The sequence below is a fragment of the Nerophis ophidion genome, linkage group LG05 (assembly GCF_033978795.1).
Source record: "Nerophis ophidion isolate RoL-2023_Sa linkage group LG05, RoL_Noph_v1.0, whole genome shotgun sequence".
Taxonomy (NCBI): domain Eukaryota; kingdom Metazoa; phylum Chordata; class Actinopteri; order Syngnathiformes; family Syngnathidae; genus Nerophis; species Nerophis ophidion.
The window spans coordinates 75011633-75038220 of NC_084615.1; the positions used below are offsets into that span (position 1 = coordinate 75011633).

General features: G+C 41.3%; 1 protein-coding gene across 1 annotated transcript; it reads right to left on the reverse strand.

The window, feature by feature from the left end:
• Positions 1–3271: 3271 nt before the first annotated feature.
• LOC133553605 (gap junction alpha-3 protein-like) lies at positions 3272–18092 on the reverse strand. Its single transcript, XM_061901984.1, has 2 exons — positions 17799–18092; positions 3272–9761 (listed from the first exon to the last, which is right to left on the reverse strand). Exon 2 carries the CDS (start codon positions 9734–9736, stop codon positions 8687–8689), a length of 1050 nt encoding a protein of 349 aa, XP_061757968.1. The 5' UTR covers positions 9737–9761; positions 17799–18092; the 3' UTR covers positions 3272–8686.
• Positions 18093–26588: the final 8496 nt, after the last annotated feature.

A 26588-nucleotide genomic window follows, 5' to 3' on the forward strand; every position in this document is an offset into this window, starting at 1 on the left:
GTTCCTAAATACGATAGGAGGCTCTGTTGTTTTGAAGCATGTACGTATCAAAGATTTTACACCTACGCTGTTTTAGTGATCCACTGGCAAAATGCCAGTCTCAGCAGATCTTCTATCTGCTTCGGAGTTATAAAACATGCTTGGGATGTTTTATTTGTATTTGGACAAACCAGAGGCTTAATGATCTGCATTTCTTTTCAGATCTTTTTACATTGGACCAAGCACGCATTTCCTCGTGAAGTCTTGACTAGGAAATAAGATCATCCCAGCAGGCGGCACACATCGCGTGAAATCTTCCGACGTCATCAACATGCTATGCTCTTTACAAGCGTTCTTACTTTTATGCACCGCAAGTGATTTCCCGGACAAGCTCGATGGGTGAGTTTGTGCACACACACACACACACACACACACACACACACACACACACACACACACACACACTGTGGGATGCATCACTCACATCCAATTGCATCACAGTGTCGATGCATATCAATGCATACTAGTGTTGTCCTTGATTGATTGATTGATTGATTGATACTTTTATTAGTAGATTGCACAGTACAGTACATATTCCGTACAATTGACCACTAAATGTTAAAACCGGAGTAAGTTTTCAACTTGTTTAAGTCGGGTTTGACCCCAAAACATTTTTTACTACTTTATTTACATCAAATATATCTGTAACAAACAGTTCAAGGGTGTCCCTCCAGTGTTGCCGTAGGGCTGTGACGTAAGAGGTCTATATAAAGGTCAATCAATCAATCAATGTTTCTTTATATAGCCCTAAATCACAAGTGTCTCAAAGGGCTGCACAAGCCACAACGACATCCACGGTACAGAGCCCACATAAGGGCAAGGAAAAACTCACCCCAGTGGGACGTTGGTGACAGTGACTATGAGAAACCTTGGAGAGGACCGCATATGTGGGTAATAATAATCCCAGTTTTTACAGTATACATAATTGTCCGTAATTTAATATAAGAGTGACCCCACAGAACTCTCCTCCAGAAGGTCTTATATTTGTCCATGTGATGTTAGATCAAATAAAAATTGAGCAGTTTGGCCACGATACCCAACAATATGTTTGGAGGAGAAAATGTGAGGCCTTTAATCCCAGGAACATCATGTCTACCGTCGAGCATGGTGGTGGTAGTATTATGCTCTGGGCCTGTTTTGCTGCCAATGGAACTTCTGCTTTACAGAGAGTAAATGGGACAGTGAAAAAGGAGAATTTCCTCCCAATTCTTCAGGACAAGCTAAAATCATCAGCCTGGAGGTTGGGTGTTGGGCACATTTGGGTGTTCCAACAGGACGTTATCGGGTGGAGCAGACATGTTCTCCAAGCACCACACACGGCTAAAAGTCGTCTCTTTTCATCGCATAATTACACAGTATTTTGGACTTCTGCGTTGCTGAATCTTTTGCAATTTGTTCAATTAATAATGGAGACGTCAAAGAAGAATGCTGTTGGTGGAAAGCGGTGGATTGCAGCTGCCTTTAGCAACCAAGACACGGCCGGTGTTTCTTTGTTTGTTGTGAAGCTTTAAAACAGAGCAGACAAGCGAACATGTTTCTCTACCACATGTCAACCAATTGTGATATTAAGTCGGCTCTTAACGTGGTAGAGATGCGCGGTTTGCGGTCACATCCGTGGATAAACCGCGGGTCGGGCGGGTGACATGACAAAAAAAATAGATTTTAATTAGATCCGGGCGGGTGGGGGTTGAATCATACGGAATATTTGATAAACATGGTTCTGGGATCGGTATCCTTTGCCATTCAAAGAGCCATTTAAGACCCGTCTCACAAAGCGAAGAAGTCAATAGGAGACGCTAATATTCCTGATAATTTAAATCAATGTTATAAATAAATGATAAATGGGTTGTACTTGTATAGCGCTTTTCTACCTTCAAGGTACTCAAAGCGCTTTGACACTACTTCCACATTTACCCATTCACACACACATTCACACACTGATGGAGGGAGCTGTCATGCAAGGCGCCAACCAGCACCCATCAGGAGCAAGGGTGAAGTGTCTTGCTCAGGACACAACAGACGTGACGAGGTTGGTACTAGGTGGGATTTGAACCAGGGACGCTCGGGTTGCGCACGGCCACTCTTCCACTGCGCCACGCCGTCCCCTGCTCAAGTATATATATTTTTTTTTATTGTAAAGAATAATAAATACATTTTAATTTAATTCTTCATTGTAGCTTTTGTTTTTTCGACGAAGAATATTTGTGAAATATTTATTCAAACTTATGATTAAAATTCAAAAACATATTCTGGCAAATCTGGAAAATCTGTACAATCAAATTTAAATCTGATTTTAAAGTATTTTGAATTTCTTTTAAAATGTTTGTTCTGGAAAATCTAGAAGAAATAATGATTTGTCTTTGTTAGAAATATAGCTTGGTCCAATTTGTTATATATTCTAACAAAGTGCAGATTGGATTTTAACCTATTTAAAACATGTCATCAAAATTCTAAAATTCATCTTAATCAGGAAAAATTACTAATGATGTTCCATAAATAGTTTTTTTAAAATGTATTTTCAAAAAGATTCGAATTAGCTTGTTTTTCTCTTCTTTTTTTCGGTTGAATTTTGAATTTCAAAGAGTCGAAATTTCAAACTATGTTTCAAAATGTAATTTTTTATTTTTTTCCTGTTTTGTCCTCTTTTAAACCGTTCACTTAAGTGTTTTTCTCATCATTTATTCCCTACAAAAAACCTTCCGTAGAAGGAAAAAAAATGTACGACGGAATGACGGATGGAAATACCCATTTTATATATATATATATGCATATATATAGATTTATTTATTAAAGGTAAATTGAGCAAATTGGCTATTTCTGGCAATTTATTTCAGTGTGTATCAAACTGGTAGCCCTTCGCATTAATCAGTACCCAAAAAGTAGTTCTTGGTTTCAAAAAGGTTGGTGACCCCTGACTTAGTCCATAAGTACACAAACGTGTACATCAGTGACATGCTAATTTTAATTTTTACACCTTTTTCTTTCAAAATTCCATTATATGTTATACTCTTCAGACACTATAAACACCATGGAACCCGACTTAAACAAATTGAAAAACTTATTGGGGTGTTACCATTTAGTGGTCAATTGTACGGAATATGTACTGTACTGTGCAATCTACTAATAAAAGTCTCAGTCAATCAATTAAAACAACAACATAGCAGTATAAGTGTCCATATGTTGGCATGAGACCCCAATTTAGTACAGAATTTTGGAAATACGAGCTAAAAGGTGCTGTCCACGCATGTGGCCATTAAGGCCTTTATTAAGACAAGTTTATTTCAGGATTTTTTTTTCCTTCCAAGAACATTGTCGGGTACTTTCAAGCAATCACATGACCAAATCAGCTGTTGATAGAATGTTACAGAGACTCCTGAGACAAACACACACGTTCTGGAATATTACACAGCAGTTTGATGACTTATTGCACAACATTGCACAAAGCTCATAATGTTACTAAATGATGACCAAGTACATATTCAACTTTGTATTATTTCATCAAAATTGTTCCGGTCCAAACTGAACTTGTGGTATTTGGTTTGTTTAACGGGTAACTTATCTCACGGAGTAAAACATTTGGCCATAAAATACATTTGATTTCAAAACCTGAGCAGACTTCATTGTTCAGTCACACATTTTATCGTGCTTTTATTAATTTTATTTCCAGGGTACACGAAGGGCATCAAATGGGTGGATGCCTCAGGGCTAATTACCACTTCTAATAGGTTATAGGTAGGGTTGTACGGTTTTAGTATGGTACTAATGACTAATATTTGGTACTCTACCACTTATAAAAAAGTACCGGTCCACCCCCCGCCGTCGTCACGTAGTGTCATTGCTGGTTTAGGAGCAGACGAGCATGTTCGGCAGCACGCAATCACAGAGTACTTACAAGCAGACACATCGTGTAGACAGAAAAGGGAGAACGGACGCACTTTGGCTTAAAAACTAACGCTAAAAGCGAAGTTGTAACACTGAAAGACTTTAAGACATGGCTAGGTAGCTAGCGGCTAACGTCCAGCCGCTGTCGGCAGTGTTTTAGCTACTTTTAAATCACTAATTCTCGCCTCCATGGCGACAAATAAAGTAAGTTCATTACAAGTATCGTCCAGGCAGGACGAGGAATAGCTAAACATGCTTCACTACACACTGTAGATCACCGTCGTCAAAATGTAAACAAACGCTATAGGTGGATCTATACCTATTATCCACTGTAATGATACCAAGTCGATACTACTATAATTACATCGATATTTTTTAGCATCACAAAATCTTCTTTGTTTTTTTTAGGAATTGATATTATGTTTATAAACTCAGGAAACATGAGGACTTTGAATATGACCAATGTATGATCCTGTAAGTACTTGGTATCGGATTGATACCTAAATTTGTGGTATCATCCAAAAGTAATGTAAAGCATCCAAACAACAGAAGAATAAGTGATTATTACATTTGAACAGAAGTGTAGATAGAACATGTTAAAAGAGAAAGTAAGCAGATATTAACAGTAAATGAACAAGTAGATTAATAATTCATTTTCTACCGCTTGTCCTTAATAATTTTGACAAAATAATAGAAGGATAAATGACACAATATGTTACTGCATACATCAGCAGACTAAATTAGGAGTCTTTGTTTGTTTACTTACTACTAAAAGATTGTCTAGTATGTTCACTATTTTATTTAAGGACTTAACTGCAATAAGAAACACATGTTTAATGTACTTGAAGATATTTTGTTAAAATAAAGCCAATAATGCAATTTCTTGTGGTACCCTTTATTCAAAAAAGTATCAAAATACATTTTGGTACCGGTATGGGTACCAAAATATTGGTATCGGCACAACACTATTTACAGTCTAGCCTAAAAACAACTTTTTAAAATAAGTTCTTATGCAAAAAAATGTTATTTTATTATCAATATTATTTTTTAATCGATTCAAAATTGGGATGAATAAGAATCGCGATTTGGATGTGAATCGATTTTTTTTTTTTGTGCACCCCTAATTATTACATTACCCTGCTGCTCACTGCTCCCCTCAACTCCCAGGGGGTGAACAAGGGGATGCAGAGGACAAATTTCACCACACATAGTGTGTGTGTGTGTGTGTGTGTGTGTGTGTGTGTGTGTGTGTGTGACAATCATTCGTACCTTAACTTTAACTCTTAAAAGAAAAAAAAAACTTGAGCAGTTTTTTATTCGGCTGCAAGACCCACAATTCAATGCATTTCCACATCACACTTTCAAGCCCTATTTATCTTATTGAGAGACATTGACAAGTGTTTTGGGTTAAGAGAACCAATTAAGCATTAAAGGGGAGGTACGACTGTATTCTTCTTTTAATGCATTGGACGTACAAACCCCATTTTCATATGAGTTGGGAAATTGTGTTAGATGTAAATATAAACGGAATACAATGATTTGCTAATCATTTTCAACCCATATTCAATTGAATGCACAACAAAGACAAGATATTTGATGTTCTAACTCATAAACTTCATTTTTTTTTGCAAATAATAATTAACTTAGAATTTCATGGCTGCAACACGTGCCAAAGTAGTTGGGAAAGGGCATGTTCACCACTGTGTTACATCACCTTTTCTTTTAACGACACTCAATAAACGTTTGGGAACTGAGGAAACTAATTGTTGAAGTTTTGAAAGTGGAATTCTTCACCATTCTTGCTTGATGTACTGCTTAAGTTGTTCAACAGTCCGGGGTCTTGTTGTCGTATGTTAGGCTTCATAATGCGCCACACATTTTTGATGGGAGATATTTCTGGACTGCAGTCCGGCCAGGAAAGTACCCGCACTCTTTTACTACGAAGCCACGCTGTTGTAACACGTGGCGTGGCATTGTTTTGCTGAAATAAGCAGGGGCGTCCATGATAATGTTGCTTGGATGACAACATAGGTTGCTCCAAAACCTGTATGGACCTTTCAGCATTAATGGTGCCTTCACAGATGTGTAAGTTACCCATGCCTTGGGCACCAATACACCCCCATACCATCACAGAGGCTGGCTTTTGAACTTTGCGCCTATAACGATCCGGATGGTTATTTTTCTTTTTGTTCCGGAGGACACCACGTCCACAGTTTCCAAATATAATTTGAAATGTGGACTCGTCAGACCACAGAACACTTTTCCACTTTGCATCAGTCCATCTTAGATGAGCTCGAGCCCAGCCAAGCCGGCGGCCTTCCTGGGTGTTGTTGATAAATGGCTTTCGCTTCGCATAGTAGAGTTTTAACTTGCACTTATAGATGTAGCGACCAACTATAGTTAGTGGCAGTGGTTTTCTGAAGTGTTCTTGAGCCCATGTGGTGATATCCTTTACACATTGATGTCGGTTTTTAATGCAGTACCGCCTGAGGGATCAGAGGTGCGTAATATCATGGCTTTCATGCGGTGATTTCTCCAGATTCTCTGAACCTTTTGATGATTTTACGGACCGTAGTTGGTAAAATCCCCAAATTCCTTGCAATAACTCGTTCAATCAATCAATGTTTATTTATATAGCCCCAAATCACAAATGTCTCAAAGGACTGTACAAACCATTACGACTACAACATCCTCGGAAGAACCCACAAAAGGGCAAGGAAAACTCACACCCAGTGGGCAGGGAGAATTCACATCCAGTGGGACGCCAGTGACAATGCTGACTATGAGAAACCTTGGAGAGGACCTCAGATGTGGGCAACCCCCCCCCCCTCTAGGGGACCGAAAGCAATGGATGTCGAGCGGGTCTAACATGATACTGTGAAAGTTCAATCCATAGTGGCTCCAGCACATCCGCGAGAGTTCAGTTCAAAGCGGATCCAAGACAGCAGCGAGAGTCCCGTCCACAGGAAACCATCCCAAGCGGAGGCGGATCAGCAGCGTAGAGATGTCCCCAATCGATACACAGGCGAGCGGTCCATCCTGGGTCCCGACGAGCGGTCCTTCCTGTGTCTCGACTCTGGACAGCCAGTACTTCATCCATGGTCATCGGACCGGACCCCCTCCACAAGGGAGGGAGGGGACATAGGAAAAAAAAAAGAAGCGGCAGATCAACTGGTCTAAAAAAGAGGTCTATTTAAAGGCTAGAGTATGCAAATGAGTTTTAAGGTGAGACTTAAATGCTTCTACTGAGGTAGCATCTCGAACTGTTACCGGGAGGGCATTCCAGAGTACTGGAGCGCGAACGGAAAACGCTCTATAGCCCGCAGACTTTTTTGAGCTTTAGGAATCACTAATAAGCCGGAGTCCTTTGAACGCAGATTTCTTGCTGGGACATATGGTACAATGAGAAATGTTGTTCTAAAGTCGTTCGACAATTTGCTTACAAAGTGGTGACCCTCACCCCATCCTTGTTTGTGGATTACTTAGCATTTCATGGAAGCTGCCTTTATACCCAATCATGGCACCCACCTGTTCCCAATTAGCCCGCACACCTGTGGGATGTTCCATATAAGTGTTTGGTGAGCATTCCTCAATTTTATCAGTATTTATTGCCACCTTTCCCAACTTCTTTGTCACGTGTTGCTGGCATCAAATTTTAAAGTTAATGATTATTTGGGGCTTCACGGTGGCAGAGGGGTTAGTGCGTCTGCCTCACAATACAAAGGTCCTGCAGTCCTGGGTTCAAATCCAGGCTCGGGATCTTTCTGTGTGGAGTTTGCATGTTCTCCCCGTGAATGCGTGGGTTCCCTCCGGGTACTCCGGCTTCCTCCCACTTCCAAAGACATGCACCTGGGGATAGGTTGATTGGCAACACTAAATTGGCCCTAGTGTGTGAATGTGAGTGTGAATGTTGTCTGTCTATCTGTGTTGGCCCTGCGGTGAGGTGGCGACTTGTCCAGGGTGTACCCCGCCTTCCACCAGATTGTAGCTGAGATAGGCGCCAGCGACCACAAAAGGGAATAAGCGGTAGAAAATGGATGGATGGATGAAATCAGCCTCCTCCATTTTGAAAATGATGACAGGTGAAGTGTCACTCGTGACGTGACGAGTTTGACCCGGTGGAAATACTAGGCTGATGCTAATTATTTTGCGCCCCCCGCAACCCCGAAAGGGAATAAGCGGTAGAAAATGGATGGATGGATGATTATTTGCACAGAAAAAACAATGTTTATCAGTTATAACAACTAATATGTTGTCTTTATAGCATATTCAACTGAATATGGGTTGAAAATGATTTGCAAATCATTGTATTCCGTTTATATTTACATCCAACACAATCTCCCAACTTATATGGAAACGGGGTTTGTACTGTGAATTGTGAATTATATTTATATAGCGCTTTTCTCTAGTGACTCAAAGCGCTTTACATACTGAAACCTAATATCTAAGTTAGATTTAAAGCAGTGTGGGTGGCACTGGGGGCAGGTGGGTAAAGTGTCTTGCCCATGGACACAACGGCAGTAACTAGGTTGGCGGAAGCGGGAATCGAACCTGCAACCCTCAAGTTGCTGGCACGGCCACTCTACCAACCGAGCTATGCCGCCCTACAAATTATTTGTACACGTCCCAAAAAAATTCAGCGAGTCACACTGCAACAAAGTGTTCGGAAGTTCCATCTTGGACTTTGCATGGAAAAAAATGCAGAATGAGTCACCCCTGCACTCTGAACGAATGACCAGAGTAAGACCCCGGAGGCCGAGAAACCTCATATCTTCAGATCGTCTATTCTAGTCTTGTTGTTGCCGTGTTTGACGGCGCTGCCCGGCTTGCCCTGAATGGGCGTCCCAGGGGTGGATCCCGCTCGCTTCTTCCCTTTCAGCTCGCATTCCTCCAGCTTGCTGCCGCTCCTTTCCACCGCCAAGTTGTCCTTGTTCTGTTTGTAGGCCGCCTTGCTGTGGCACGGGTGGAAGGACGGCTCGGCGGCGGCCGGGGACAGAGACGCCAGGTTGTAGCTGGGCGGGCAATGGAAGTAGTCGTCGTAAGTCGGGCCCAACCGCACCCCGGCCTCGCTGGGCTCCTTGGAGACGCTCGTTAGCGTTTGGTTGCGCCTCTTGAAGGTGATGCCCTGCCGGCACTTGGTGAAGCCCAGGTGGTAGATCTCAACGATGTTGAGGAGGAGCGACACGCTGGCCACGCCCAGCATGAAGATGATGAAGATGGTTTTCTCAGTGGGACGGGAGATGTAGCAGTTGACCGCGTTGGGACACGGCGGCCTGTCGCAAGTGTACATGGGCTTCAGCTCGAAGCCGTACAAAAGGTACTGCGCCACGATGAAGCCCACCTCGAAGAGCGTCTTGAAAATGACGTTGAAGACGTACGTGCGCAGGAGCTCGCCGTGCATGCGCACCCGGCCTTTATCGTCCCGCATCAGAGGCTTTTTGTGATTGTGCGCGTCCACCACCAGGGCCGGCTTGTCCGAGTGCTGGGCTTTCTCCTTCTGCTTGTCCTCCATGCGCACCAGGTGCAGGATGTGGCCCAGGTAGATCAGCGTGGGCGTGGACACGAAGATGATCTGCAGCACCCAGAAGCGGACGTGAGAGATGGGGAAGGTGAGGTCGTAGCATACGTTCTCGCAGCCGGGCTGCTTGGTGTCGCAGGTGAAGCCCGACTGCTCGTCGCCCCACACCTTCTCCGTGGCCGCGCTCAGGACCAGGATGCGGAAGATGAAGAGGACCGTGAGCCAGACTTTGCCCACCACCGTGGAGTGTTCCTGCGCCTTTTCCAGGAGCTTCCCCAGCAGGTTCCAGTCCCCCATGGTCTATGTCGGCCCACGGACGGAACTGGAGGGATTGAAAGGCTGGTTAGTCCAAAGGAGAAACAAACATTCCTAGGAACTTTCTGTTTGTACAAACCCTAGTTTCCATATGAGTTGGGAAATTGTGATAAATAAACAGAATACAATGATTTGCAAATCATTTTCAGGAACACTTCAGAAAACCACTGTCAGTAACTACAGTTGGTCGCTACATCTGTAAGTGCAAGTTAAAATCCTACTATGCAAAGCGAAAGCCATTTATCAACAACACCCAGGAACGCCGCCAAGAATACAATGATTTGCAAATCATTTTCAAAGACAACATATTTGATGTTCAAACTGACATTTTTTTTTTAATGCAAATAATCATTCACTTTAGAATTTGATGCCAGCAACAAGTGCAAAAGAAGTTGGGAAAGGTGGCACTAAATACTGATAAAGTTGAGGAATGCCCATCAAACACTTATTTGGAACATCCCACAGGCTAATTGGGAACAGGTGGGTGCCATGGTTGGGTATAATGGCAGCTTCCATGAAATGCTAGGTAATTCACAAACAAGGATGGGGCGAAGGTCACCAAATTGTAAGCAAATTCTCGAACAGTTTTAGAACAACATTTCTCAACGAGCTATTGCAAGGAATTTAGGGATTTTACCATCTACAGTCGGTAAAATCATCAAAAGGTTCAGAGAATCTGGAGAAATCACTGCACGTAAGCGATGATATTACAGACCTTTGATCCCTCAGGCGGTACTGCATCAAAAACCGACATCAGTGTGTATAGGATATCACCACATGGGCTCAGGAACACTTCAGAAAACCACTGTCAGTAACTACAGTTGGTCGCTACATCTGTAAGTGCAAGTTAAAATTCTACTATGCAAAGCGAAAGCCATTTATCAACAACACCCAGGAACGCCGCCAAGAATACAATGATTTGCAAATCATTTTCAACCCATATTCAGTTGAATATGCTACAAAGACAACATATTTGATGTTCAAACTGACATTTTTTTTTTTTTTTTATGCAAATCATCATTCACTTTAGAATTTGATGCCAGCAACAAGTGCCAAAGAAGTTGGGAAAGGTGGCATGAAATACTGATAAAGTTGAGGAATGCTCATCAAACACTTATTTGGGACATCCCACAGGCTAATTGGGAACAGGTGGGTGCCATGATTGGGTATAAAGGCAGCTTCCATGAAATGCTAAGTAATTCACAAACAAGGATGGGGCGAAGGTCACCAATTTGTAAGCAAATTCTCGAACAGTTTTAGAACAACATTTCTCAACAAGCTATTGCAAGGAATTTAGGGATTTTACCATCTACGGTCGGTAAAATCATCAAAAGGTTAAGAGAATCTGGATAAATCACTGCACGTAAGCGATGATATTACAGACCTTTGATCCCTCAGGCGGTACTGCATCAAAAACCGACATCAGTGTGTATAGGATATCACCACATGGGCTCAGGAACACTTCAGAAAACCACTGTCAGTAACTACAGTTGGTCGCTACATCTGTAAGTGCAAGTTAAAATTCTACTATGCAAAGCGAAAGCCATTTATCAACAACACCCAGGAACGCCGCCAAGAATACAATGATTTGCAAATCATTTTCAACCCATATTCAGTTGAATATGCTACAAAGACAACATATTTGATGTTCAAACTGACATTTTTTTTTTTTTATGCAAATCATCATTCACTTTAGAATTTGATGCCAGCAACAAGTGACAAAGAAGTTGGGAAAGGTGGCATGAAATACTGATAAAGTTGAGGAATGCTCATCAAACACTTATTTGGAACATCCCACAGGCTAATTGAGAACAGGTGGGTGCCATGATTGGGTATAAAAGCAGCTTCCATGAAATGCTAAGTAATTCACAAACAAGGATGGGGCGAAGGTCACCAATTTGTAAGCAAATTCTCGAACAGTTTTAGAACAACATTTCTCAACAAGCTATTGCAAGGAATTTAGGGATTTTACCATCTACGGTCGGTAAAATCATCAAAAGGTTAAGAGAATCTGGAGAAATCACTGCACGTAAGCGATGATATTACAGACCTTTGATCCCTCAGGCGGTGCTGCATCAAAAACCGACATCAGTGTGTATAGGATATCACCGCATGGGCTCAGGAACACTTCAGAAAACCACTGTCATTAACTACAGTTGGTCGCTACATCTGTAAGTGCAAGTTAAAATTCTACTATGCAAAGCGAAAGCCATTTATCAACAACACCCAGGAACGCCGCAAAGAATACAATGATTTGCAAATCATTTTCAACCCATATTCAGTTGAATATGCTACAAAGACAACATATTTGATGTTAAAACTGACTTTTTTTTTTTTTATGCGAATAATCATTCCCTTTAGAATTTGATGCCAGCAACAAGTGACAAAGAAGTTGGGAAAGGTGGCAATAAATACTAATAAAGTTGAGGAATGCTCATCAAACACTCATTTGGGACATCCCACAGGTGTGCAGGCTAATTGGGAACAGGTGGGTGCCATGATTGGGTATAAAGGCAGCTTCCATGAAATGCTAAGTAATTCACAAACAAGGATGGGGCGAGGGTCACCAATTTGTAAGCAAATTCTCGAACAGTTTTAGAACAACATTTCTCAATGAGCTATTGCAAGGAATTTAGGGATTTTACCATCTACGGTCCGTAAAATCATCAAAAGGTTAAGAGAATCTGGAGAAATCACTGCACGTAAGCGATGATATTACAGACCTTTGATCCCTCAGGCGGTACTGCATCAAAAACCGACATCAGTGTGTATAGGATATCACCACATGGGCTCAGGAACACTTCAGAAAACCACTGTCAGTAACGACAGTTGGTCGCTACATCTGTAAGTGCAAGTTAAAATTCTACTATGCAAAGCGAAAGCCATTTATCAACAACACCCAGGTACGCCGCCAACTTCTCTGGGCCCGAGTTCATCTAAGATGGACTGATACAAAGTGGAAAAGTGTTCTGTGGTCTGAAGAGTCCACATTTCAAATTATTATATTTGGAAACTGTGGACGTAGTGTCCTCTGGAACAAAGAGGAAAATAACCATCCGGATTGTTGTAGGCGCAAAGTTCAAAAGCCAGCCTCTGTGATGGTATGGGCGTGTATTAGTGCCCAAGGCATGTGTAACTTACACATCTGCGAAGGCACTATTAATGCTGAAAGGTACATACAGGTTTTGGAGCAACAGATGTTGTCATTCAAGCAACGTTATCATGGACGCCCCTGCTTATTTCAGCAAAACAATGCCAAGCCACGTGTTACAACAGCATGGCTTCATAGTAAAAGAGTGCGGGTACTTTCCTGGCCCGCCTGCAGTCCAGACATGTCTCCCATAGAAAATGTGTGGCGCATTATGAAGCGTAAAATACAACAGCGGAGACCCCGGACTGTTGAACGACTGAAGCTCTACATAAAACAAGAATGGGAAAGAATTCCACCTTCAAAGCTTCAACAATTAGTTTCCTCAGTTCCCAAACGTTTATTGAGTGTTGTTGAAAGAAAATATGATGTAACACAGTAGTGAACATGCCCTTTCCCAACTACTTTGGCACGTGTTGCAGCCATGAAATTCGAAGTTAATTATTTTTTGCCCAAAAAATATAAAGTTAGTGTTTAAACATCAAATATCTTGTCTTTGTAGTGCATTTAATTGAATATGGTTTGAAAAGGATTTGCAAATCATTTTATTCCGTTTATATTTACATCTAACACAATTTCCCAACTCAAATGGAAACGGGGTTTGCATGTTCTCCCCGTGAATGCGTGGGTTCCCTCCGGGTTCTCCACTTTCCTCCCACTTCCAAAGACATGCACCTGGGGATAGGTTGATTGGCAACACTAAATTGGCCCTAGTGTGTGAATGTGAGTGTGAATGTTGTCTGTCTTTCTGTGATCAGGTGGCGACTTGTCCAGGGTGTACACCGCCTTCCGCCCGATTGTAGCTGAGATAGGCACCAGTGCCCCCCGTGACCCCAAAGGGAATAAGCGGTAGAAAATGGATGAATGGATGGATTTGTTGGATCAATTCTACTAAAATGGGTCTGATAAATCTTTTTTAAGTTTTATATTATGTTATAAACTCAGGAAATATGTCCCTGGACACATGGGGACTTTGAATATGACCAATGTATGATCCTGAAAGTACTTGGTATCGGATTGATACCTAAATTTGTGGTATCACCCAAAACTAATGTAAAGCATCCAAACAACAGAAGAATAAGTGATTATTACATTTTAACAGAAGTGTAGATAGAACATGTTAAAAGAGTAAGTAAGCAGATATTAACAGTAAATTAACAAGTAGATTAATAATTCATTTTTTACCGTTTGTCCTTCATAATTTTGACCAAATAATAGAATGGAAAATGACACAATATGTTACTGCATACTTTAGCAAACAAATTCGGAGTCTTTGTTTGTTCACTATTTTATTTAAAAACAAACTCGCAATAAGAAACAAATGTTTAATGTACTGTGAGATTTTTTGTTCAAATAAAGCCAATAATGAATTTTTTCGTGGTTCCCTTTATTTAGAAAAGTATCAAAGTATCAAAATACATTTTGGTATCAGTATCGGTACCAAAATATTGATATCGGGACAACACTAATGCGTACACGAGTGAGGCAATGTAAAAAAAACCCAATAATATTTAGTTTTCATTTATTTTTTTCATCCCATTTCTGACATTTCCTACAAATTTCATGAACATTTTAAAACTTTTTTTTTTAATGAACTAACGGACAAGCTAATGACGGTGCGAACATAAACACGACGATACAACAAACACACACTGGGCAACACAATGAGCTACTGGCTGTAAGCAAGCGAAAGTGTCTCCTAGGAAACAACAGTGGTGCGATATAAACATTTTGCATAGAATGTTACATTGAAGGAATTACAACAGGTTAGCTCGGGGTCACTGTAGCATCCGGTAGAGCAGTGGTCCCCAACCACCGGGCCGTGGAATAATTTTTTATTAATTTTTATAAAAAAATAAATATGTTTTCATTTTTTTATTAAATCAACAAAAAAAACACAATATACACTTACAATTAGTGCACCAACCACAAAAACCTCCCTTTTTCATGACAAAAACGTCCCTTTTTCATGACAAAGAAAAAAATAATAAAATAAGTATCCCCCCCACCCGGTCCACGGGACAAATTATTAAGCATTGACCTGTCCGCGGATACAAAAAAGTTGGGGGCCACTGCGGTAGAAGTACCGTATTTTCTTGAATTGCCGCCGGGTATATAGTATGCGCCTGTCTAGAATTACTGCCGGGTCGAACTCGTTTTGCAAACTATTTTATTTATTAGCGCATGTCTAAAATTTCCGCCGGGTTAAACTCGTGTCGCAAAATAATTAGCATCAGCCTAGAATTTCCACCGGGTCAAACTCGTCACGTCACGAGTGACACTTCACCTGTCATCATTTTAGAAATGGAGGAGGCTGATTTCATCCATCCATCCATTTTCTACCGCTTATTTCCTTTTGTGGTCGCTGGCACCTATCTCAGCTACAATCGGGCGGAAGGCGGGGTACACCCTGGACAAGTCGCCACCTCATCGCAGGGCCAACACAGATAGACAGACAACATTCACACTCACATTCACACACTAGGGCCAATTTAGTGTTGCCAATCAACTTATCCCCAAGTGCATGTCTTTGGAAGTGGGAGGAAGCCGGAGTACCCGGAGGGAACCCACGCATTCACGGGGAAGACATGCAAACTCCACACAGAAAGATCCCGAGCCTGGATTTGAACCCAGGACTGCAGGGCCTTCGTATTGTGAGGCAGACGCACCACCGTGAAGCCGAGGCTGATTTCAATAATTTGAAATCGCATAAAGGGAAGAAGATTAAGAGCTATTCAGTAGGATTTAAGGTCCAAGCTATTGAATATGCTGAAAAGAACAGTAAGCAGCTATGTTTTATTAATATACCGTAGCTGCGTGTGTCAAATATGAGTCATTAAATGACTCCCGCCTCCTGGTGGTAGAGGGCGATAGTGATCCTTCTTGTGACAACTCGGCTGCAGGAGAAATGACAACAAGCAGCAAGAATGAGCAGCGATCGTTTAATTTTTTCCTCTCGCTTGCACTTTTAACATGGAGGAGGCTGATTTTAATAATCTGAAATCGCATAAAGGGAAGAAGATTAAGAGCTATTCAGTAGGATTTAAGGTCCAAGATATGGAATATGCTAAAAAGAACAGTAAGCAGCTATGTTTTATTAATATACCGTAGCTGCGTGTGTCAAATTTAAGTCATTAAATGACTCCCGCCTCCTGGTGGTAGAGGGCGCTAGCGATCCTCCTTGCGCCAACTCGGCTGCAGGAGAAATGACAACAAGCAGCAAGAATGAGTAGCGATCGTTTAATTTTTTCCTCTCGCTTGCACTTTTAACATGGAGGAGGCTGATTTTAATAATCTGAAATCGCATAAAGGGAAGAAGATTAAGAGCTATTCAGTAGGATTGAAGGTCCAAGATATGGAATATGCTAAAAAGAACAGTAAGCAGCTATGTTTTATTATTATACCGTACCTGCGTGTGTCAAATATAAGTCATTAAATGACTCCTGCCTCCTGGTGGTAGAGGGCGCTAGTGATCCTTCTTGTGACTACTTGGCTGCAGGAGAAATGACAACAAGCAGCAAGAATGAGCAGTGATGGTTTAATTTTTTCCTCTCGCTTGCACTTTTAACATGGAGGAGGCTGATTTTAATAATCTGAAATCGCATAAAGGGAAGAAGATTAAAAGCTATTCAGTAGGATTTAAGGTCCAAGCTATTGAATATGCTGAAAAGAACAGTAAGCAGCTATGTTTTATTAATATACCGTAGCTGCGTGTGTCAAAAAGTGTCAAGGGACGGCGTGGCGCAGTGGCCGTGCGCAACCCGAGCGTCCCTGGTTCAATTCCCACCTAGTACCAACCTCGTCACGTCCGTTGTGTCCTGAGCAAGACACTTCACCCTTGCTCCTGATGGGTGCTGGTTGGCGCCTTGCATGGCAGCTCCCTCCATCAGTGTGTGAATGTGTGTGTGAATGGGTAAATGTGGAAGTAGTGTCAAAGCGCTTTGAGTACCTTGAAGGTAGAAAAGCGCTATACAAGTACAACCCATTTATCATTTAAATATGAGTCATTAAATGACTCCCGCCTCCTGGTGGTAGAGGGCGATAGTGATCCTTCTTGCGACAACTCGGCTGCAGGAGAAGTGACAACAAGCCGCAAGAATGAGCAGCGCTTTTAACATGGAGGATAACATATCTAAAATAAAATAGGTTTCTAAACTGGACTTTCAATCGAAGCAGGAAGTAACAAAGGAAGATCTCCATCGAGACAGAGAGACTTTTAAAACTGAAAGAAAGATAAGGAAGACTTCTATAAACAAGTTATCGATGCTTTTGATCAGAAGGAGCTGCGCATGGACTTATTTTTTATTAAATGTGCTTTTTATGATGGTATCCTTACATCACACTCAAATTTATAAGCGCCGGCCTAAATTTACCGCATTACTTTGGTAAGCGCCGGAGTGAGAAGAGATTTTAAATTGATTAGCGCCTTGGCGGCAATTCAAGGAAATACGGTAGTTAATAAATTCACGCCGTGGTTAAAACATCATTCTGAAGTGATCTTTAGCGGCCCCCAGTCAAATGGAGTTCGAGACCCTTGAGTTACGGTCTTTGAGAATGCCTTACCAAGTTCAGTCTCAAGAGGAAGGCTGCTCAACAAGCGTACAACTTGGCGACGGCCGGTCTATTCCACGTGGACGGGATCATATTGACTGCAAGAGGTTATATATTTTTGGCACGTGTGGACAAGGAAAGGCAGGTTCCAGTCATGAGCGTGCAAGACGCGGCGGCCTGGACTTGGGCAACACGATCCGTGCACTGAGTGAAAGGGAACACCGGCCAGACGCTGTTTAAGTTCAGAGTTAGAATGTTAGTAATGTCAGCACCTGGACTGCTCACAGTTGTTCTCTTTAACTGTAGAATAGCAATTGACTTTTAATGTCTAGACCTGAAACTCACCTTATCAGCTGATGCATCCCTGGTATTCAAACCCTCGGCGTCTTCCAGGGTCCATTGGGCCGACTTAGTGGTGCAAGCGCGATCTTCGGAGGCCTTAAGTAATGCCCTTGAATGGACAGGAAAAGGGGATTCCTGCGTCAGTTCCACGCCGACGACCCCACTGGTTCCTGGTCCATGAGCTCAGGAAGGATCCAGGACCTTCCTTCAGATGTTGACGTTGCCGGGCACTCTCTCAACCCTGCCCCCGTGGTTAAATTTGGCCCAGGGTTCACTCCAATGTAAACTATTAAAGCATGTTCGTGATTGACAAGTCAGCTGGCCAATCAGGTTGCAGCTACAAGTGGTCTCTAAATATAGCAGGGTTGGGGGCGGGGGCTCTCCTATCAAGGAGGACAAGGCTTGGAGATGAGTAGCCATGTGAATCCTGGCGGTGCAATGAAAAGAACGGATTGTTACTTTATTCATGGAGTCATTCCGAATAAAACAACTTTGTGACAGTTAGGATCATTTTATTAAATCTATCTGTGCATGCAAATAATGCAGAAAAGTCAGCATTTGAGTTTAAAGAAATATAGCACCATATTGTACAGAGGACGGATGCAGAATCAAATGACCGTATTTTCCAAGCTATTGAAGCCGCACCCGCCAAATTCTAGAAGGAACAACATATTTTTACATTAGCCACGTCGGACTATGAACCGTAGATACATACCATGCAAACTATTTTTGTTAATTTTTCTCTATATACAGTACAGGCCAAAAATGTGGACACACCTAATCATTTCATCCATCCATCCATTTTCTACCGCTTATTCCCTTGTGGGGTCGCGGGGGGCGCTGGCGCCTATCTCAGCTACAATCGGGCGGAAGGCAGGGTACACCCTGGACAAGTCGCCACCTCATCGCAGGGCCAACACAGATAGACAGACAACATTCACACTCACATTCACACACTAGGGCCAATTTAGTGTTGCCAATCAACCTATCCCCAGGTGCATGTCTTTGGAAGTGGGAGGAAGCCGGAGTACCCGGAGGGAACCCACGCATTCACGGGGAGAACATGCAAACTCCACACAGAAAGATCCCGAGCCTGGATTTGAACCCAGGACTGCAGGAGCTTCGTATTGTGAGGCAGACGCACTAACCCCTCTGCCACCGTGAAGCCCATCATTTCAATGCATTGTCTTTATTTTCATGACTATTTACATTGTAGATTGTCACTGAAGGCATCAAAACCATGACACCTGTTAAGTGAAAACCATTTCAGGTGACTACATGTTGAAGCTCATCGAGAGAATGCCAAGAGTGTGCGAAAAGGTAATCCCAGCAAAGGGTGGCTATTTTGAAGAAACAAGAAAATAAAACATGTTTTCAGTTATTTCACCTTTCGTAGTTTGATGCCTTCAGTGACAATCTAGAACAGGGGTGTCAAACTCAAATACAGAGTGGGCCGAAATTTAAAACTAAACAAAGCCGCGGGCCAAGGTTGAACAAATTAACCTTTTAAGAGGACCCAAACAGGTTTTGCATTGAATATTGAACAAGCTAGGGAGTGGGGTTTGGTGGTAGCGTGGGTGTATATTGTAGCGCCCCAGAAAAGTTAGTGGGGCGCTGGGTATTTCTTCTGTTGTGTTTATGTTGTGTTACGGTGCGGATGTTCTCCCGAAATGTGTTTGTCATTCTTGTTTGGTGTGGGTTCCACAGTGTGGCGCATATTTGTAACAGTGTTAAAGTTGTCTCTGCGGCCATCCTCAGTGTGACCTGTATGGCTGTTGACCAAGTATGACTTGCATTCACTTATGTGTGTGTAAAAGCCGTAAATATTATGTGACTGGACCGGCACGCTGTTTGTATGGAAGAAAAGCGTATGTGACGACAGGTTGTAGAGAACGCTAAAGGGAATGCCCTTAAGGCCCCCCCCCAATATCGTTGTCCCGGTGGAAATTCGGAAGAATGGTTTGCACTGGGTGATTTTCGGGACGGGCACTGAACTTTGGGAGTCTCCCGAGAAAAAAATCTGCGTTCAAAAGACTCCGGCTTATTAGTGATTCCTAGAGCCCAAAAAAAGTCTGCGGGCTATAGAGCGTTTTCCGTTCGGGCTCCAGTACTCTGGAATGCCCGAACAGACAAGTTTGAGATGTTACCTCAGTAGAAGCATTTAAGTCTCACCTTAAAACTCATCTGTATACTCTAGCCTTTAAATAGACCTCCTTTTTAGACCAGTTGATCTGCCGCTTCTTTTCTTTCTCCTATGTCCCCCCCTCCCTTGTGGAGGGGGTCCGGTCCGATGACCATGGATGAAGTACTGGCTGTCCAGAGTCGAGACCCAGGATGAACCCCTCGTCGGGACCCAGGATGGACCGCTCGCCTGTGTATCGGTTGGGGACATCTCTACGCTGCGGATCCGCCTCCGCTTGAGATGGTTTCCTGTGGACGGGACTCTCGCTGCTGTCTTGGATCCGCTTGAACTGAACTCTCGCGGCTGTGTTGGAGCCACTATGGATTGAACTTTCACAGTATCATGTTAGACCCGCTCAACATCCATTGCTTTCGGTCCCCTAGAGGGGGGGGGGTTGCCCACATCTGAGGTCCTCTCCAAGGTTTCTCATAGTCAGCATTGTCACTGGCGTCCCACTGGATGTGAATTCTCCCTGCCCACTGGGTGTGAGTTTTCCTTGCCCTTTTGTGGGTTCTTCCGAGGATGTTGTAGTCGTAATGATTTGTGCAGTCCTTTGAGACATTTGTGATTTGGGGCTATATAAATAAACATTGATTGAAAATAGGGAAGGTTGGCAAGTATGAGTATTAGCGGTTTGACACCCGTGATCTAGAATGTAAATAGTCATGAAAAAATAAAGAAAACACATTAAATGAGGTGTGTCCAAACTTTTGGCCTGTGCTGTACCTTAGTCACACAACAGTAAAACAGCTGATCAAACAAAAACAAAGTCATCGTCATGACGTAGTAGCTGCGGAAGCCAGTTCTCCAATCAACTAAACAGACTCAATAACTACCAGGTGACATTTTGGTGAATTTACGAAACTGAAAAAAATATACAAAAATAATGCCTTTGTAAGTTAATAATACCAACACAGACACTTGTGAATTTGTTAGCATATTTGCTAGCAACGCTAGCTTGAATACATTACGATAGCATGTACAAATATGCATGGAAACACTCCTACAGACATCACTTATGGAACGGTTTAGTAAGTATTAATTGTTTTAGTTATATTGTAAAACTAACAAACGTTGCTTAAAGACGAAAACGGGATATACTTCGGGTTCAAGGCACAAAACAGGAGGTACATTTACAGCCCGCGGCACCTGCAGTGAGCAAACTCGTTCAAAAGATGTCGCAAAGCATAAACAATAACACAGCTTTTCAGTGTGTCTGTCAACTATTGGGTGAATACAAAACATCATGGCCGTTAGCGAAGGAAAATCCTTAAATTAACAGCACAGCTGGAGCGGTTCGCAGCCGAGTGTGAAGCGACCGGAATGAGAATCAGCACCTCCAAGTCCGAGTCCATGGTTCTCGCCCGGAAAAGGGTGGAATGCCCTCTCCGGTTTGGGGAGGAGACCCTGCCCCAAGTGGAGGAGTTCAAGTACCTAGGAGTCTTGTTCACGAGTGAGGGAAGACTGGATCGTGAGATCGACAGGCGGATCGGTGCGGCGTCTTCAGTAATGTGGACGTTGTATCGATCCATTGTGGTGAAGAAGGAGCTGAGCCGGAAGGGAAAGCTCTCAATTTACCGGTCGATCTACGTTCCCATCCTCACCTATGGTCATGAGCTTTGGGTCATGACCGAAAGGATAAGATCACGGGTACAAGCGGCCGAAATGAGTTTCCTCCGCCGTGTGGCGGGGCTCTCCCTTAGAGATAGGGTGAGAAGCTCTGCCATCCGGGAGGAACTCAAAGTAAAGCCGCTGCTCCTTCACATCGAGAGGAGCCAGATGAGGTGGTTCGGGCATCTGGTCAGGATGCCACCCGAACGCCTCCCTAGGGAGGTGTTTAGGGCACGTCCAACCGGTAGGAGGCCACTGGGAAGACCCAGGACACGTTGGGAAGACTATGTCTCCCGGCTGGCCTGGGAACGCCTCGGGATCCCCCGGGAAGAGCTAGACGAAGTGGCTGGGGAGAGGGAAGTCTGGGTTTCCCTGCTTAGGCTGCTGCCCCCACGACCTGACCTCGGATAAGCGGAAGATGATGGATGGATGGATGGTTTCATAAAGGGTTCAAAGCATAGGAAAAAAGGTGTTTATAGTCCGGGAAATATGGTAAAACAAAAAATTTTTACTCACATGAACTAGCACACTACTGAAATATTATGCCTAGTTAACATAGTTTTATCATATGCAAACATCAAAAAAAGCATTTTGATGTTTCCAAGTCAATAATAAAATTAAAATATTACAGGAGGACAAAAGTGCTGTTTTTTTTTTATTACGTATAAATGGATCAACAGATCTTACCAACATATTACATGCTCAAAAGTCACCACACACTTTATTAGAAGTCAAACCAAGCACATCATTCTTTGCAGAAACAACCACAAAACCACACATTTTTCTGTCTTTTTTTTTTTTTTTTTAGAAAACCATACATGTTTACCTTTGCAAAGTTCCCATCAGGAGCACATTACATAAAGGAAGAGCATGATCAGTACACATGTAACAACTACAGTATGTATCCATCCAATCATTTTCTATATACAGTGGGACAAAAAAGTATTTAGTCAGCCACCGATTGTGCAAGTTCTCCCACTTAAAATGATGACAGAGGTCTGTAATTTTCATCATAAGTACACTTCAACTGTGAGAGACAGAATGTGGAAAAAAAATCCAGGAATTCACATTGTAGGAATTTTAAAGAATTTATTTGTAAATTATGGTGGAAAATAAGTATTTGGTCAACCATTCAAAGCTCTCACTGATGGAAGGAGGTTTTGGCTCAAAATCTCACGATACATGGCCCTATTTATTCTTCCTTAACACGGATCAATCGTCCTGTCCCCTTAGCAGAAAAACAGCCCTAAAGCATGATGTTTCCACCCCCATGCTTCACAGTAGGTGTGGTGTTCTTGGGATGCAACTCAGTATTCTTCTTCCTCCAAACACGAGTTGAGTTTATACCAAAATGTTATATTTTGGTTTCATCTGACCACATGACATTCTCCCAATCCTCTGATGTATCATCCATGTATCCATTTTGGTATAAACTCAACTCGTCGTGTTTGGAGGAAGAAGAATACTGAGTTGCATCCCAAGAACACCAGACCTACTGTGAAGCATGGGGGTGGAAACATCATGCTTTGGGGCTGTTTTTCTTCAAAGGGGACAGGACGATTGATCCGTGCTAAGGAAAGAATGAATGGGGCCATGTATCGTGAGATTTTGAGCCAAAACTTCCTTCCATCAGTGAGAGCTTTGAATGGTCGACCAAATACTCATTTTCCACCATAATTTACAAGTAAATTCTTTAAAATTCCTGGATTTTTTTCCACATTCTGTCTCTCACAGTTGAAGTGTACCTATGATGAAAATTACAGACCTCTGTCATCATTTTAAGTGGGAGAACTTGCACAATCGCTGGCTGACTAAATACCTTTTTGTCCCACTGTACGGCTTGATCTCTTTAGCGGCATTGGTGAGCTGGAGCCTATCCCAGCTGCTTTTTGGAACCCTGGACTGGTCATATACTAAACAAGCAACCATTCGCTCACATTCACACCTAGAGACAATGTAGTTTCCAATTAAACTAACGTGTTTTCGGGAACATGCCAAAAGAGATTTGCTAGCTCGAGCTTTAAGGCCGAACATGTTAACCACTAGGCCTTAAATAGATTTTATAGGATGCTACTATAGCAGGATCTGACCCTGTCACACACACAGAACAGAACTCTATGCTACTAACACAGAAACAGTGGTACCTCGGTTTTTCCGAAAACTGAAGCAATTTACCCCATAATGAATAAATACTCCACATAGATACCCAAACGTACTAACAGAAAATCTATTTTATAGCTGAATATAGTTTTACATATAAAAATAAATACATATAATAAATGGAATGGATAAATTTTTTTTCTTACAGACTGCATTCTATTTTGAATTTAATAGTTCAATATTTCACCTTTTTTTATATTCCTCAATGTGGCTTATTTAAAAAAAATAAATCCAAAGCACGTGTCGGATGCTTTGTTTGAGCATCGATTTTGCAGAATGATACGCTTTTCAAATGAAAACAATGTTCATGAAAATTTGGATCGAACCAGAGAATCATACAAAAAGTAGGAAAAAACCTCGGTGCCAATTGCAAATATTAGCAGTCAATGAAAACTGAAGGCCGTTCCAGACACAAAAGCTCCTTAAAATGTACAAAACTCAGTTTTCAATGTAACAAGAAATATATTTGAGGGGCATTTAAAGGACAACTGCACTTATTTTCGAATATATATCGTTCGCAATCATGAGAGACAAGAAGACAAGATGTATCTTGTTTTTTAGTGGCTTCTAACTCGTAAATAAAAGTCTGCTTACCATGGAGTCAATGGGAGATCATCTCATTTTGTAATCTGAATATTAACCAAGTTTTAGTGATAGTTATTATAAGCGCTAACGCAGACAAACTATTTATTGGGGCGACGTGATCTCATAGTGCTAAATAGCTTATGCTGCTACACTGAAACCATCGGCTGGTGAACTGCTTTCTTCCGTCTGAGCTCATGATAATGTAATCTCTGTCATAAATAATGCCTCTCACCTTAAGAGTAGAAGGATAAGGACATAATCCGACGAGTTGGTCAACTTTGAAATCCAATTTAGGTGTCCAGGTGAGAGGCATGATTTATGATCGACAATAAACAGTAAATCTACCGTAAACTCCCACGGAGCAAGGAAGCAAGGAAACAGCAGACCACTCAGTGATGTAAACATAAGGACACACAGTATTGATCACGGCGCCGCTATAAATAGTCTGTCTGCGTTAGCGCTTATAATAACAATATCACTAATACTTGCTTAATATTCAAGTGACGAAATGTAAACAGAGTATTGTTGGCACCTTTTGGATGGTTATTTATCGGATTTTATGGCAGAATATAGGACCTCCCATTGGCTCCTCTGTAAGTAGACTTTTATTTACGTTTAATATTTACTATGCATTAAAAAAAATCCATCCGTCATGTCTTTCATCATGGTTGTGAACGATAGGCAAAATTCCCCAAAAAAGTGCAGTTCCACTTAAACAATACTGCTAATGGTGTGTAAGACTCTGTATTTACATTCAAACCAAATGCAGCAGAACTGGTAAAGTACATGAACTTTTCCTTTATGGTCCCCAGCTTGAGTTTTATCGGACTAAAGCGTAGTATTGTCAAAATAAAATTCATACAAAAAAATGTAAGACAAAAAGACATTGTAGTGAGAAAATGCTGACATTTGTAACCTACACCAAAAACCTGATACAACGTTTTTGCTATGTTTGTGTTCAGTATTTAGGCAAAATAAAGATCCATTGGCCCACGCATGCTTTGACTTTCCAGTACGTGACCTTTGTGGAAAAAGTTTGGACACCCCTGTTTTAGGATGACTCCAAGATCTAATGGCAAATACAGCTAGTGTCAGTAATAACTAAGAAGAAAAACAATAAATAACACTCTATAGCATAAATATCGTATACTACAGGGGTCACCAACCTTTTTGAAATAAGAGATACTTCTTGGGTACTGATTAATGCGAAGGGCTACCAGTTTGATACACACTTAAATAAATTGCCAGAAATAGCCAATTTGCTCAATTTACCTTTAATAAATAAATCTATATATATATCAATCAATGTTTATTTATATAAAGCCCTAAATCACAAGTGTCTCGTCATTCCGTTGTACATTTTTTTTTCCTTTTATGGAAGGTTTTGTGTAGAGAATAAATAATGAAAAAAACACGTAATTGAACGGTTTGAAAGAAGAGAAAACAGAAAAAAAAAAGAACATTTTCAAACATACTTTATCTTCAATTTCGACTCCTTAAAATTAAAAATTCAACCGAAAAAAAGAAGACAAAAACTAGCTTATTTGAATCTTTTTGAAAAAATTTAAAAAACAATGTATGGAACATGATTAGTAATTTTTCCTGATTAAGATTAATTTTAGCATTTTAACGACATGTTTTAAATAGGTTAAAATCCAATCTGCATTGGACCAACCTATATTTCTAACAAAGACAACACTATTTCTTCTAGATTTTCCAGATTTTTTTTAAAAAAAAAGATATTCACTTTGAAATACGATTTAAATTTGATTCCAAAGATTTTCCTAGATATGCCAGAATATTTTTTGGGAATTGTAATAACAATAAGTTTGAAAAATATTTCACAAATATTCTTCGGCGAGAAAAAAGAAGATAAAATGAAGAATTAAATTAAAATGTATTTATTATTCTTTACAATAATAATAATAAAAAAAAAACTTGAACATTGATTTAAATTGTCAAGAAAGAAGAGGAAGGAATTGAAAAGGTAAAAAGGTATATGTGTTTAAAAATCCTAAAGTCATCTTTAAGGTTGTATTTTTTCTCTAAAATTGTCTTTCTCAAAGTTATAAGAAGCAAAGTAAAAAAATAAATTAATTTATTTAAACAAGTGAAGACCAAGTCTTTAAAATGTTTTCTGGGATTTTCTAATTTAATTTGAGTTTTGTCTCTCTTAGAATTAAAAATGTCGAGCAAAGCGAGACCAGCTTGCTAGTAAATAAATACAATTTAAAAAATAGAGGCAGCTGACTGGT